The sequence below is a fragment of the Fistularia commersonii genome, chromosome 33, assembly GCF_037954325.1.
Source record: "Fistularia commersonii isolate RoL2024-O1a breed Wild chromosome 33, RoL_Fcom_v1.0, whole genome shotgun sequence".
Taxonomy (NCBI): Eukaryota; Metazoa; Chordata; class Actinopteri; order Syngnathiformes; family Fistulariidae; genus Fistularia; species Fistularia commersonii.
Window position 1 is genome coordinate 4,352,793 of NC_141316.1, and position 14,169 is coordinate 4,366,961.

The 14,169-nt window shown below is 39.0% G+C and overlaps 1 protein-coding gene across 3 annotated transcripts in view; it reads right to left on the minus strand.

Moving 5' to 3' along the window:
* The window catches only part of spata20 (spermatogenesis associated 20), a 46,305-nt gene extending 33,675 nt beyond the window's left edge, over positions 1–12,630 (minus strand). The window contains exons 1-17 of one of the 3 annotated variants that reach the window (XM_086141015.1): positions 12,497–12,630; positions 12,275–12,392; positions 11,925–12,049; positions 11,697–11,828; positions 10,968–11,057; positions 10,671–10,854; positions 9,713–10,347; positions 8,350–8,478; positions 8,199–8,263; positions 7,673–7,827; positions 7,437–7,580; positions 6,466–6,667; positions 6,236–6,366; positions 5,890–5,994; positions 5,231–5,305; positions 1,214–1,426; positions 748–940 (exon numbers count right to left, since the gene is read on the minus strand). In XM_086141015.1, the coding sequence (XP_085997141.1) occupies positions 748–940; positions 1,214–1,426; positions 5,231–5,305; positions 5,890–5,994; positions 6,236–6,366; positions 6,466–6,667; positions 7,437–7,580; positions 7,673–7,827; positions 8,199–8,263; positions 8,350–8,478; positions 9,713–9,909 (1,609 nt within the window). In that variant the 5' untranslated portion in view covers positions 9,910–10,347; positions 10,671–10,854; positions 10,968–11,057; ... (2 more) ...; positions 12,275–12,392; positions 12,497–12,630. Of the gene's footprint in view, positions 1–747; positions 941–1,213; positions 1,427–5,230; positions 5,306–5,889; positions 5,995–6,235; positions 6,367–6,465; positions 6,668–7,436; positions 7,581–7,672; positions 7,828–8,198; positions 8,264–8,349; positions 8,479–9,712; positions 10,348–10,670; positions 10,855–10,967; positions 11,136–11,696; positions 11,829–11,924; positions 12,050–12,274; positions 12,393–12,496 lie in introns of all 3 variants that reach the window. The other 2 variants (XM_086141013.1, XM_086141016.1) reach the window with 2 other exon arrangements.
* Between the last annotated feature and the right edge of the window lie 1,539 nt (positions 12,631–14,169).

Below are 14,169 nucleotides of genomic sequence, written 5' to 3' on the forward strand. Positions count from 1 at the left end.
GGTTTCAAAAGTGAACTGAAAAAAAAACAAAAAAACAATGTGCACATTGGAGCAAAGTTAATGTTCACAGTTCCTATTATCACTATCAATTATTCATTTGACATTAAATTGACTTGCCTCAGAAATAGCCGGCAGAATAGCGAGTATCCTTTATCACTCATACTTCAGGGTACATTTCAATTGCTTTTTGTCAATTTTTCATGAGTAAAGAAACACAATCTGTGCTATGTCTTGTTCTTTATTTCCATTATGTCAAGTAGATGTACTTCTGCTTGAATATACTATCTGTGCACTTTTCTAGGTCGACTTGGATGTGTCCTTAATGTTACAGCTACACCTAGTCCAAGACAGCCAAACAAATGTTCTTATACAATTTTTGCTACTTTCAGTCGCAACCCATTCAAGATGCATTCAATCTAAACTGTTTTTAATTCTTTTTGTCTTCGGTTTTAAGTATTCAATAATTTTAAAACATCTTTCATGCTAAATGCATTTCTGAAGCAAATCTATGGTCTTACGCTCGTCTTACGCAATTTTTCAATTGCAAATAAATGTCGGTGCATATGTTTTCGCAAGGCAACTTGAACTTAAAGGAACAACTTCAATCTATAAACTAAGATGATCATTAACATGTCTAAAAATTAAAATCATTTAACACAAATAAAATGTGGATTTTTTTTAAACACATCTGTCAAGTCAGTAATTGGAACAATTTGAGTGAATAATAAGAGCTGGTCTAAGCTTTACCATTCCAAGAGGCCAACATCTTGGTGTCCAGATGTGGGCGGGGTCGGGTCTTCCTCACCTCTGCCATTTTGGCCCTGGCCGAGGCCAGGATCTCATTGACGGTCTCAACACTAATGCCAAAGTGTGCAGCTGTTAATGCCACTGAGTAACGCACAATCAGAACATTTTGGCCCTGAAGTTCACTGTGGGGATCCTGGCAACACAGAACAGAAATAAAGTAATGTTGACCCAAACAGATTTCATGTCACATTCAGCCACTTTCAGGATCTTAAAAAAAAAAAAAAACTTGTCCATGTTTACATCTTTTGTAAATCATCTGAGAATAAAAACAATGCATCCAAGTATAGTTTGACCAAATTGATGGAGCAGGCCTCCCATTACATTAATCTAATGTAATGCTTTTCAACTTGTTATATGAGACATAAATGAATAATAACAATGCAAATCAATTAATTATCACAGTTACCTGTTCCGGACTGACATTGCCTTGCTCTTTGACCCCATAGTAGTGCATGAAAATGTCTACTTCTTTGGCAGCCCCAGTGGCGCCCTCCACTACATCTGGCAACAGTTCCCGTAATTCTGAGGCTGTCCATATGCAAAAAGCCCCTTCCCGCTTTTCGGACCCCCCAGATGCTGGGATAGAATCTGCATCTTCCGCACTATAGAAGCCCCCAGACTGTTGGAGGAGGGCAAAAGAGAAGAAAAGCATGTATTTTATGGGAGACTGGTTTGCAATTAATACAGGTCTTCAGGGGAAATTCATATAGGCTACAAACACAGATTTTAATGGTAACATTGTGTTGCAGTCACATGGATAATAAATAATGAGACAGAACCTTTCCAGAATGAGCAAATGACAGTGGAAACTCTACTTCAAAAATGTCCACTCAGATTTAAATATGAATCAAACAGATGGGGTCATCTGCAGGATGTGGAAAATTTGCGTAACAAAAATGTGCAACAAGGACATTAGAAAGTCTTATAATATTCAGTTCTTTCTGCACCCCAATATCAAGAGATCCAAGAGCCATATGGCAAAAAAACATTTCTCAAATATTTTGTCCAAAAATATCAAAGTTTCACAAAATGTAAGCAAGATAAAGTGATACAAATATAACTTTAATTCGCCCTTAGTTTTTTAATGTTATTGCTTTAACTATTCAAATATTTTCGCTTCTGGAATGTTGATTAACATTTTGAGATTCATAATTCATAATTGTGCATCCCACTCCATCAGTATATGGGAAATACATCTTGGATAACCAAAAGCTGGAGACAAAGCTTGATACCAGTGGATTGCAACATTGCATTGGTTATCCATTTCTGAGCCCTCCGTCAGTATTAAAACAAAGAACACATACATGTATTCTGTCTAGCTGCAGCTAACCTTCATTCTTCTCCTTTCCAGGGCATACCTCCACCAGTCCAGACTATTCTGCACCTGCTCCCTGCTCTGACGACAGACCATAAAACCATCTGCAAACATGGAAGTCCATGGAGATTTCTGTCTGACCTCTTTTTCGATATCTACAAAAGCATAAAACAACTCCCTCTCTATCAACATTCTTAAAGCAAATACAGCATCTGTAGTACACAAATGCCCGCCTCTTCTCTCAGTTGAGCCTCAACTACTCTTTCCCGTTACTTCATTGCTTTTAAAAAATCAATTGAAATGTTGCTGGAAAGTAATCAATTTCTCAGTATCTTGAGGGATCTCTTAATCTTTCAATGTAAACAGGCATGCGGACCAACATGGGGAAATTATTTTCATAGTTTTGCAAGACTGAGTGAATATTCCTGCCATTAACACACAAAATAAATATGAATTACTTGCAATTAACCTCTTGTGCTTTCATTAATTTATTCATAATTACACAATTCATCTTGGAGATTATGAAAACTGCAACTGGCTTATGTTAATTATGTGTTCTGTTCACTGCTGTCAAGTCATTAATCAGATGGAGAGAAAAAAAATGACTGAATAAAAAAACAATGAAAATTTTAAGAGGCTATTTGTTAGGTCCCGCTAGTGGGTCCCTAGTATCTGCAAATACAGACATCAACGGGTGCATGTAGAGGGAAAGATACAATTCATGTCTCCTTGTGGAATTCAAACTTAATGTTTGTGATTAGTCAGCAGTAGATATACAAGCTAGAAGAATAGATATCATTATTTTTACTTTTCATAGCTTTCAAATACAAAAACTAGTTTTCAATGTAACACTAATTGTATTTTTGCATCACACACTATAATCTACACCAACTAATCCTTTGTGATGTATATTTCATACAAATAATGTCCTAAGCTGGGCTGTCTTGCATAAGAACACATAATGCCAGTACTTTGATACAAAATTAGGTATATTTGGAGCAAATAAAAGCAGGATAGGGTTGGATTGAGAGGGTTCATTCACTGTGGTAACCCTTGAAGGGAAAAGCCGAAAGCAGAGGAAGACGATGTCTGATTTTTTTTTTTTTTAAATATCTCTTTAAAACATATACTATTTTCTAAGTATGTATATATATTTATTTATAAAAAACGGCACTGAAAACCTTCATGCCGTTACTACAATAATGTTACTAAAATCATAAAAAAAAATAAAAAAAAATTCTGCTGCTACTCAAATATCAATCTATATCTGCGCGCCCTTTATACTTATCGGGAGACTGTGAAAAAAGTCATCTTGATTCCTCTGCATGTCCAGTACATGCGGAGAAATTGACAATAAAGCTGACTTTGAGTTGTCTTCTCCTCCTTTTGGCTTCTCCCTTCAGGGGTCGCCACAGCAAATCAATCTTCTCTGTCTAACCCTATTCTCTGTATCCTCCTCTCTCAAGCCAACTACCTTCATATCCTCTCTCACTACTTCCATAAATCTTCTCTTTTGCTTTCCTCTAGACCTCCAGCCTGGCAGCTCAAATTTCAGCATCCGTCTACCAATATATTCTCTATCCCTCCTTTGTACATGACCGAACCATCTCAGTCTGGCTCTCAGACCTTCTCTCCAAAACATCTAACATGTGCTGTTCCTCTGAGAGACTCATTCCTGATCTGATCCATCCTGGTGACCCGGCATCTTCATCCCTTTGACCTCTAGCTCTGCCTCCTGTCTTTTCGTCATTGCAACTGTTTCTAGACCATACTTTGACTTTGAGTAACCATGTTAAAGATCCAGTATGTATGTGCTAAAGAGCAAAATTATAAAACTAGAGTCACGTTTCTGTACACCCAATGTTAGTAAAATATTAAACCTGCTTCCAGCTCAGTTATAAAACAATGCCAGAGGAAAATCTGAGGCAAAATTTATATCCCTACCCAATACAATGAGTTGCCTCTAAAACAAAGACCTCAGGAAACCATGTATTCCTCTGAAAGATTAGAATAGGTGCTTGTAAAGTTGAAAGTTTTTTCAATGCACAAAAGCATTACAGAGCAAAAAAAAAAACTGCTGAGATAAGGGGTGGTGACTTTCGTGTGGCTTGAGAACATCTTGAGCAGAGGCGAAAATGCAAGAAAGAAGTGGGAGAATAACAGTGAATTAATTTAATGCCGCAAATTAGACATGCAAGGATCATGTTTGATCTCATCGCAGATGTATCACTTCTCCTTCCCAACAACATGAGGCAAAATCACAAGCAATGACAGCTAGTGTATCATATCTATAATACGCTATATTCATCAAATTAAATAATGCCACTCTGGAGCAGGGATGACTCAGGACATCACAACCTTCTATCAAAAGGATGTGTTATCAACAGTTACAGCATTGAAAGTAAACATTCTTCTTCGTCTTTCGGCATTTCCTTTTAGGGGTCGCCACAGCGAATCAACTTTCTCCATCTAACCCTATTTTCTATATCCTCCTCTCTCACACAAACAAGCTTCATATCCTCTCTCACCGCGTCCATAAATCTTATCTTTGGTCATCCTCAAGACCTCTTGCCTGGCAGCTCAAATTGAAATCCGTCCACCAATATATTCTCTATCACTCCTTTGTACATGACCCAACCATCTCAGTCTGGCTTCTCTGACCTTCTCTCCAAAACATCTAACATGTGCTGTTCCTCTGATAGACTCATTCCTGATCCTATCCATGAAAGTAAACATGAAAGTTTGATTCCTTCCTCCAAGGTATGCTTACAAAATTAGCTTCAAATCATGCCTTTTCGTGTAAAAATTATTAAATGCAAAAAATAAAATTACTACAGATTATATTTTTGCCCGATGAAGCTGACCTTGTTTACAATGAAATAATAAAGATGAATCACAATACTGCTAGTCTTCTTTCACTACAGAGCGAGTACTCCAAAGAAAATTTTCTGAAGGTAACTTAGGTCCGAATTATCTAAATCTCTTTCATGAAATTGTATTTTTTCCTTTCATTAGATTCCACAAAGTTCCCCATAAGACCTATAAAAACCAAACATGCCCACATTACACAACACAACCTAAAAAGTGAGAGGAGGGCGGATGATTCACCGTGTCACTCAGGTCTCTGGAGACATAGAGAAGTATATCCTTGGCCACATCAGCAAACCACTGTTCACCAGAAACCTATATAAAAACAGCACAAATGAGCTTAAACTCATGATTCAGCCTGAATATAACCAGAAATTACATGTGATTTCTAGATAGATTATTAACTGCTGGATCCAGAGTAAATGTTAAGGTGTTCTATCTGACCTCATTAACAAGGTATGCTTGTTTTGGTTTATGTTTGAGTTTGCTTACATGCTTGTTTCCGTAATGATTCATTTTAGCATCTGATGACATTCAAAAAACAGGCCAGACCAACCTACATTCTGGATGAAACCAAAAACTAGTTTCCAATTGTATTGCTCTGAGCTGTATCTTTAAATATTCATGTCCTGTTGATTGACCGAAAATGTGTAAAGCATATATTTGAAGGTATTGGTAATATTTTGTGAATAACAACCCTTGAAGCTGACCCAACTGTGGGGCACTGTCAATTGGACTCTGAAGCAAAAACAAATGACTATTATTTGTCACACCAGTGATTTGAGTTGACTGGATAAAGCTGCCATATGTTAATTGTGCAAGACAGTAACAAAAAGATGGAAGGATAATTTCATTGTCAGATGTACAGAGAATGCAGATTTAGGGACAAGCGTACACACCTGATAGGCAGTTATGTAGGCTACAGCCAGTTGAGCCTGATCATACAACATCTTTTCAAAATGAGGAACGTGCCAGGACGAGTCTGTGGAATAACGATGAAATCCCTGAGGAAGACATTTAAAAGAACATTACAACACTACACCCATGACTTTGACACCACTATGTCAGTGAGAGGCATCTACTGTATATTGAACATCATGTTTATCTCATTTCATGTAAGTTCTGTGGCCCGAACCCATTGGGAAGGGAAATATCTAATATTTAATAACAACAATGATCAGAAGGTAATGACCCTGCTCATGCTGAATGGAGATGTGAAAGTGTATTCAATAGCACTTTATAAACCTGTGCAACATGGTCATGGATGCCTCCCAGCGCCATCATGCGGAGTGTGTGTAAAGCCATCTGGAGAGCCTCTATGCCCTCTGAGGTGGAGCGATTCACTGACCAATAAGACATGAGGAACATCAGATTCACTGGATGGGGACACAGAGAGAGGCAGAAGAACAAAGAAAATTTAGATTGGTCACAGATGGAACCACAGAACTGACCACCAGAGCTCTTATTGAGTGTACCTGGGGTGGGAAATTTAGGAGAATCTCTGAAGCCTCCATACTCCTCCTCATAAGAATGAGCCAACTGCTGGAAGCAGCGATAAGCCACATCAGGGGCCAATGGCGGACTTTCTCCTGGGCTTGCATTGATAGCCGTGCCTTTTTTCAGTGCTTCAATGATCCTTTTCCCACTAGACTCCAAATTAGGACGGTTATTCCGCCACTGAAGAACAGAAGGTAACACATAATTTTGTTATTATGGAAATATGGTCCTTTCAAGAGGTTGAAGACAACATACAAAATGGATGATAAAAATTCACTAAAAATTACAAGCAGAAAGCCTACAATTCTGGATTATTGGTATTGTTCTCTGTTCTTGTTTATGTCTGCCTATTTTAAATGGCAAAACATCGACAGACCGGCTGCTTGTATGTGTGTGTTTATGTATGCTTGCTACAACATTTAAATAGCAAACATGAATAAATAATTAGAAGAATAATGCATTGTTTAAGTCATTGTGGAATCTGTTATGGTCAGCCATTAAAATGCCATCTTGGAAAAATCAATCACCAATCCAGTTCTGACAATTAATTTGCAACAACCAAAAAACTGACCACCTTTTCAACTGTGATGCACACATAGTTCTAATGAGAATCTCAACATAGTTCATGACTTGAAGGTTTTCAAGAACAGTCAATTAACCCAGGCGATAAAGAGGTAGTCATTTTTTAATCTGTCCTGTTTCAACAATTTGTGCAATAGGAAAGAAAAGTGAATGTTATGGTCTGTATCTTACAGCCCGTTCCCATGACGATTCACTTTCAACTGCAAACTGCTATATTGACTTAACAAACACAGACCGAGTATTTTCTAAAAATTTCATGCGACAGAACAAGATAGATGCACCCAGACATATGCCTTCCAATCAACTAAGTCTAATATTGGAGTAATGTCATGAAAAAATAAACAAGTGAAACAAAACGACTAACTACCTGTTCCATGATACGAGTAAGTACCGTCTTTAGCCCAGGTCGTCTTCCATGGTCCCGGGGAGGAAAGTAGGTACCCCCAATAAAAGGTTGAAGCTCAGGCGTCAACCAAACACTCATTGGCCATCCTCCACCTCCACTTGTCGCCTGTCATTAGACACCCAAATCATGGCCAAAAAGGTTACCAGAGCCTTGGGGATTAAAACACATGGATTACGTGTGAGCACATGCACACGCACCTGTACAAATGTCATGTAAACCTTGTCCACATCAGGTCTCTCTTCCCTGTCCACTTTGATGCAGACAAAGTTATCACTGAGGATTTTGCCAATATCCTCATCCTCGAAGGACTCCCTCTCCATAACATGGCACCAATGGCATGTTGAGTAGCCCACTAAGGGAGGTGATTGACAAGTACAGGAATTTAATAAACAGACAAAAGTAATTTATAATATCAAATTAAAAAAGAAATCTGTGTGACATTTAATGCATTTAAATGATACTGGAATCACACTACTCCTCATTAAATTTGGGTTTGGATTTGTATTTGAATCATGATTTTAAAAAACAAAATACTATTTTGACACATGCTACTACATGCAATAATGATTTAGAATAGCATGATATTCATTTGATAAACTGATGACAACCAAACCTAAGGACAACAACAGGAGACTAACATCTGAAATGGGACTTTTTTTGAAAAAAAGAAAAAGCAGGTATATAAAGACATGCCTGGTAACAGATTCAAACTTGATGTCTTACCAGATAAAAAGATGGGTTTATCTTCATTCTTTGCTTTGTCAAATGCCTCCTGTCCCCAGGGATACCTACAGTCAACTCACCATTAAGCCGACCTTCAGCTCATTGACACCAGTCAATTAGACGCACAATTTGACGTTGTAGACGCACTCACCAGTCAACAGGGTTGTGTGCATGCTGCAGCAAGTAGGGTGACTTCTCCATGGCTAACCTGTTGGTATGTTTGGGACGGATGGCCGATGGCCCTTCATCTCCTGATGCCAAACTCATCGAGACAGTTGACCTAGACAAATAAATACTGTTGTTTGATTGTCAAAATCGTACTGCCTTGGCAACTGGCATTGAATGTTTTTACTTGAAGACGTTGCACTCCTCACCCGAGAATCTTCTTCAGTTCTAATAATTGTTATTAAATAAGTGGTTTAATTTTGCATCTCTTGATTTGCATTTTAAGACCACACTTGATTGAAAAGGTACGACCAAACATTATCCACCCAGGAGGACCTGTTCACCACTGTACACTTGGATTTCTGGCAGCAGAAAGTATGATGAAAGTCGAATTCATAGGAAACTTGTGCAGAACTGTATCTGTCACAGTGACTGTGCAAGTCTGTCAAATGAAGTGGCCACACGTTATTGAAATCATGTGCTGTTGCAATTCTGGTATTGCATCTCACCCTGTTTGTGCTCTTGTGAAGAATGTGCTTGTATCAACACTTAAATCAAATGCAGTCACGGAACTATTCACTAAATTGAACTAAGCCTTATCTGGATAGCGTGAAGCTTCCTCTTGACCTTGCCATAGATTAGCCCAATGCATGCATCTCATTTGGGGTCAACTCTCCTTGCTCCGTTTGGCATTATTTACACATTACAGCATCAATAACCAATGAGGTTACAATCGTGTTTATTCCGATACAATATTGCGAGATTAAACAAGACGTTTTTAGGCACAAGGCGAGTTGTCATGGCAAAGAAAACCTCACTAAACACAGTATTTTACCTTTCTTAAATTTCTCTTTAAATTCGGCTTGAGTGTTATTTTTTATGGGTTTTTGACATCCGGTGTGCTATTGACATACAACGTTATAGCAACCAAAAGTCATTTCACTTAGCAAATTTGACGTAAGCAGAGAATGATAAGGTTAAGCAAAAAAAAAAAAATGTCAACATTCTCGAAAAAAACATGTATTTGTTGGCTAGCTACTGAAGCCGAATTTTAGTAGGATATATTCCGAAAAAGGCTAACGGCTTCAAACTGGAAAGCGTTGGGATTTCCTAACGCTAACGCCAGGGACATTTCTAATTCAATGATTTCAAATCGGAGTTTCGTGCAGCCTCTTTTTCTTTCAAAAGCCTGTCAACAACTCTGAAAGCAACGATTGCAAATATCAGATCTTTAACAGATGTTGCCGATAAGCTTATGCTTCCTGCGACATGACAAGAGTAACGGAGTGATGTATGAAAACAGCTGATGTTATGTTAGCATTAGCTAACATTAGCCGCGGTTCCTTTACCTGAGGCAAGGGGCCAGTAGGGGCTGGCGAAGCGGTGATCCGACGGTTGGTGGGCGGAGGACTTGTCTGAAAACCCCGAAGCTGCTCTCCGACTTCTTCTGTTGACAGTCTGCTACCAAGAAAGCTGGATATAATAAACTTGCTCGCTCCGCCCAGTTACTTTTGGACGCCGACCGACGCCATGCCAGTCTTAACATCCTAATCCGCAACGTGTGTTTCCCGGAATAGCAAGTTAGCTAGTTTATTGTTGTCAATGAGCACCTGAAACTTCCATGCATGTGGAGAACACGTCTTTTATTGCAGTACAACGAAAGGACACAGGAGGCGCATCAACGGACTTCTGAATGTATATTAACCACGCAAAGAGAAAACGAGGAAATGAGACTGTTCTTGCTATGACTCAGCATGTTTCAAAATATTGAGTGCAATAACTGTTGATACAAAATCATTACAAGTCACCAGGTCTGATGCGACAATGTTCATCGATGTCTTGCCAGCTTGCTTTTTCATCCACTCCACCAACTCTGGCTGACTTCTACGTATGAACTTTGGAAGTGTGTCATGGCGGCGAAGGATGTACTTCAGTGCCCGATTGTCACTTGGCAGTGTAAGGTTCAAGCCACATACGAAGAAACCTGCAAGTATATTTTCAAAGTAAACAAACAGAGAGGTATTGGTGCAAAGATGAACTCTGAGGAAAAGGTAGCGGTCTTATCAATAGAACAGTTGCTGTCCTGAGCAGCGTCTCTGCAGGGCCAGAGTGGGATTGTTGTAAAACATAAGCCTTTTGCATCATAAAGCAGAAAATGACCCATAAAGTTGAGTGTGAACATTTTGGTGTTGCTTAATAGATGCCATTTTATGAACCGAAACATTAGAGAACTATATTATGATCCCTAGAAACCAAACTCCCCATCCTTAATCCACTCACAACCAGCCAAAGGAACATTGAACTCACAATTAGAAGGCCTCTGTTTTTCCAAAATGTGGCAGAGTTTTGACTGAACTTTTGCAGGGTCCATGGTATCACCATAGTAGTAGGTTATTCTACCCCAAATCTCTGGCTGCCGATTTGTATGATGGTCATATGAGACGATAATATTTCTCCCCTTTTCCCAGCAGCTTTTCAATGTGGGGACATCCTGTTAGGGTCCATCAAATGATATAATTGAGATTAGTCATTAAGCTTGAGTGGCTTTTATTTGAACTCATGTTTGTAACATTTGGATTTTGGAATTACTGTGCCATACATTACCGTCCTCAGGAAGAGTTTAGCACCAAACAAGGTCTTGATTAATTTTATTAGATGGCTGTGGAGGTGATTTTCAGTGCCACTGTCAAACCCCTTAAAGTGTGAGAAGGCAAGAATGATAATCTCTTTGGAGTGTCGCTCTGCCCAGTCATTGATGAGCTGGAGAACAGTCTGAGCACAATGGCAAAGGAAATTAGATCTTACGCACTGTAACCCGGTCACTATCATATCTTCTTTCTCAAGTGGCTACCAGTTTAAATGTTAATTCACAATACTACAGATTTTTTGCAAGTAGTCACCCTGGTATGAAGAATCAGCACAGTTCATTTATATAATGTCCATGAAACTATAAGTGCCATCCTTAATGCTCATTCACTGAAGTTTCACTGTTCTTGTTAAGGTGTTTATATGTACACAGCCAGGTTGAGGTCATTTCAGTTTAAAAAAGAAACTCTTTAATAGGAAGAAAATGTGTAAAGGAGAGAGATAGACAACTCACATTATCCACAGTTAATGTATTAAATTTGATAGAAAATGGTAGGATATTTACAAAAATGACAGATAAAACTTAAAATAATGAGCTTTTAGTGCAATGAAATTCATACATTTAAAAACAAAAAAGGAGATCTTTTTTAAACTCCGATTTGGTCAAAGAGTTTGATTAAGATTTGTATTATTGACATCAACGTAATTATCAGGGACTATTTCAGTCTTTAACACCTCTGTCATTACCTCCACATCTGTCAGTGTGATCAGGCCGTGATGAAAGTAAAGCCTTGTAGGATCGGGGTCGTGTGGTTTGCGTGCGATCCTGAGATCAAAATAACGAACTCCAGCATCCAGTTGTCTTGTGATTGTCTCCTCCTGCAGTACAGTCACAGCAGCAGTCAAGCCAACGCTGTGCTCTCTTTTGTTTGTGTGCACAAGAACAGGATCTGGCAAGTTAAGTATTCCACTGACCTGTGTGATGGCCCATTTGTACATCAATTTCCGTGCATAATAACTCTGACTGTATTTCCTCAGCTTGTCAGGCTCTACGATGGCAGAATCAATGTTCAAATCATAACTCATTGAGTCATGACTTCCTAGAATTAAAGAAGGAAACAGGAAAACATCACAAAAAATTTTGAAATAGCAAGGGAAGAACCCTCTGGAATGTTCTTCTACTTCAAAAAACAGTAAAACTAAAACAGCAAAATTGCAACAATTTTCTGTTCATATCATGCTTGAGATACACTTACCCCTCTCAAGCACTCATCTTAAATGTTTGGGAAATAACTTTTGTTTTTTCAGTGTAGTAGAAATAATACCTGGTATGACGATGTTCCACAGAGAAGTGCTGTGAAGTTCAGGTGGAAGTTTGGCCATCCAGTCACAGTGGTCTGTGAGCTCTCCTTTCTTTTGCATTTTAAATGAAACATTCCTCAACTGCAATGTAAAACATCTCATTGTGATATTTGGTATCGAAGCTTTTAAATCCAGATAATTAGTTTCAAATTAAACAAGTGTCAAAAAGGAGGAACTCCACTTACCGTATCAGTGCAAACTTATCTTTGGGTTCTGTGAGTCCCAAATCCAACAAAAGGAAGTCAAAGCAGAGTTATTTTAATCATTCATATGAATGACATTTTTATCCTCAAAGAGACACAACAGTGTTCAAGCTACATTTCTGAACCACTGAGTCCTCTGCGATCATTGGCACAGAGATGTAGTCTTGCAGGTTTGTGGGAACTGGATAGGTCAGATATAAAACTTCCTCATACCTATCAGAAAAAGTGCGCTACTCTCTGTGGCCAGTGGAGTTGGGGTAATACAATGGCTGCCAAAAGAAGACAGATTAGAAAAAGACTAAAGATTTAATACCTTTAATACCTCAGCAGAGATAATAAGTTTATAGTTGTCTATCTCATAGCATAATCTAAGCAGCAAAAATGATTATTCCATCACTCGAGACAGAGGAGTAGCCATTAATATCCTTGACACTCATTTCCTAATATGATTGCTTATCGGGCCCAAGACTATGATAAGAGGATAAGATGGCTGGAATAGCTCAAGGCTTCAAATTGGTCATCCAACATCTACTGGTTATGACAAAGTGAGTGTTTCTAATAATATAATGTATTTCAAGGATATTTGCATCATTATCAGCTACAAAACAGATACACAAGACCAGCACAACACCAAACAAACCTTGACATTAAGCCAGGAATCCACTCGTGTAAGTATGAGGATTTCTGCCATATCACTGCTGCTGTTCACTGTTATAAATATTGTACTTCACCTTTACAATTTGCACCTTACCTATTTTTACTTTTGCTGTGTTTTCTACCCGGATACTGTTAAGTTGATGTCTGTGCAAATTAAATTTCATTCTGTACACAACCGCTGCGTACAGAAAGACGATGAAGTCTGTCTAGATCTGAGTCTAAGTATTGTGAATGGTAGAAACTACATGTGTATGAACGACGCACTACCAACAGAGTTAGTTAGTTAGTTAGTCCTCTTGCACGATATACGTAGAGCCAACCGTGGCTACCAGGTTTCTCCATTGGGGTCTGTCGTTGGCAAGTTGCCGTGCCTGTGCCAGGCTCACACCGCAGGCCCTGAGGTCTTGGGCCACAGCATCAAGCCAGCGGGTGCGGGGGGCACCTCTGGGTCTTCTCCATCCGACTAGCTGGGGATTAAAGGCCAAGGTGGAGCTTGTGGGATGTTCGGCAGGCAAGCGGATGATGTGGCCATACCAACGAACTCGCCGCATTGCTGCGAGGCGAGATGCTGGGGGCTGCTGGGTTCGATCCCTTCGGGTCTTGTTGGTGACACGCTGGGTCCAGCTGATGCCTTCTAATGTCCTCAGGGCCCTGGAGTCAAATCCATCAAGCCTGGCTGCCAGCGTGTTGTTCAGCGGCCAGGTTTCGGAGCCATAGAGCCATCTATGGCTCCGAACCAACAACTATACTTTATTTTTCCTTTTTAAAAAAAAAATTCCCATTGGTGGGTGAAAAGCAAATATCCTTTCATCAAAAAAAAAAACAACAACACATACACACATATATTTTTGCGTATGTGTGTATATCCAAAGGTTTATGTTAATTGATATTCACAGTTACAGTTAAATTACACTCAACAAAGAGTTCTTTTGGATAGGAAAACATTCATTTACATGGGTATTGATGGATGTTATGGAGATTTCTTAGTGATGTAGGTT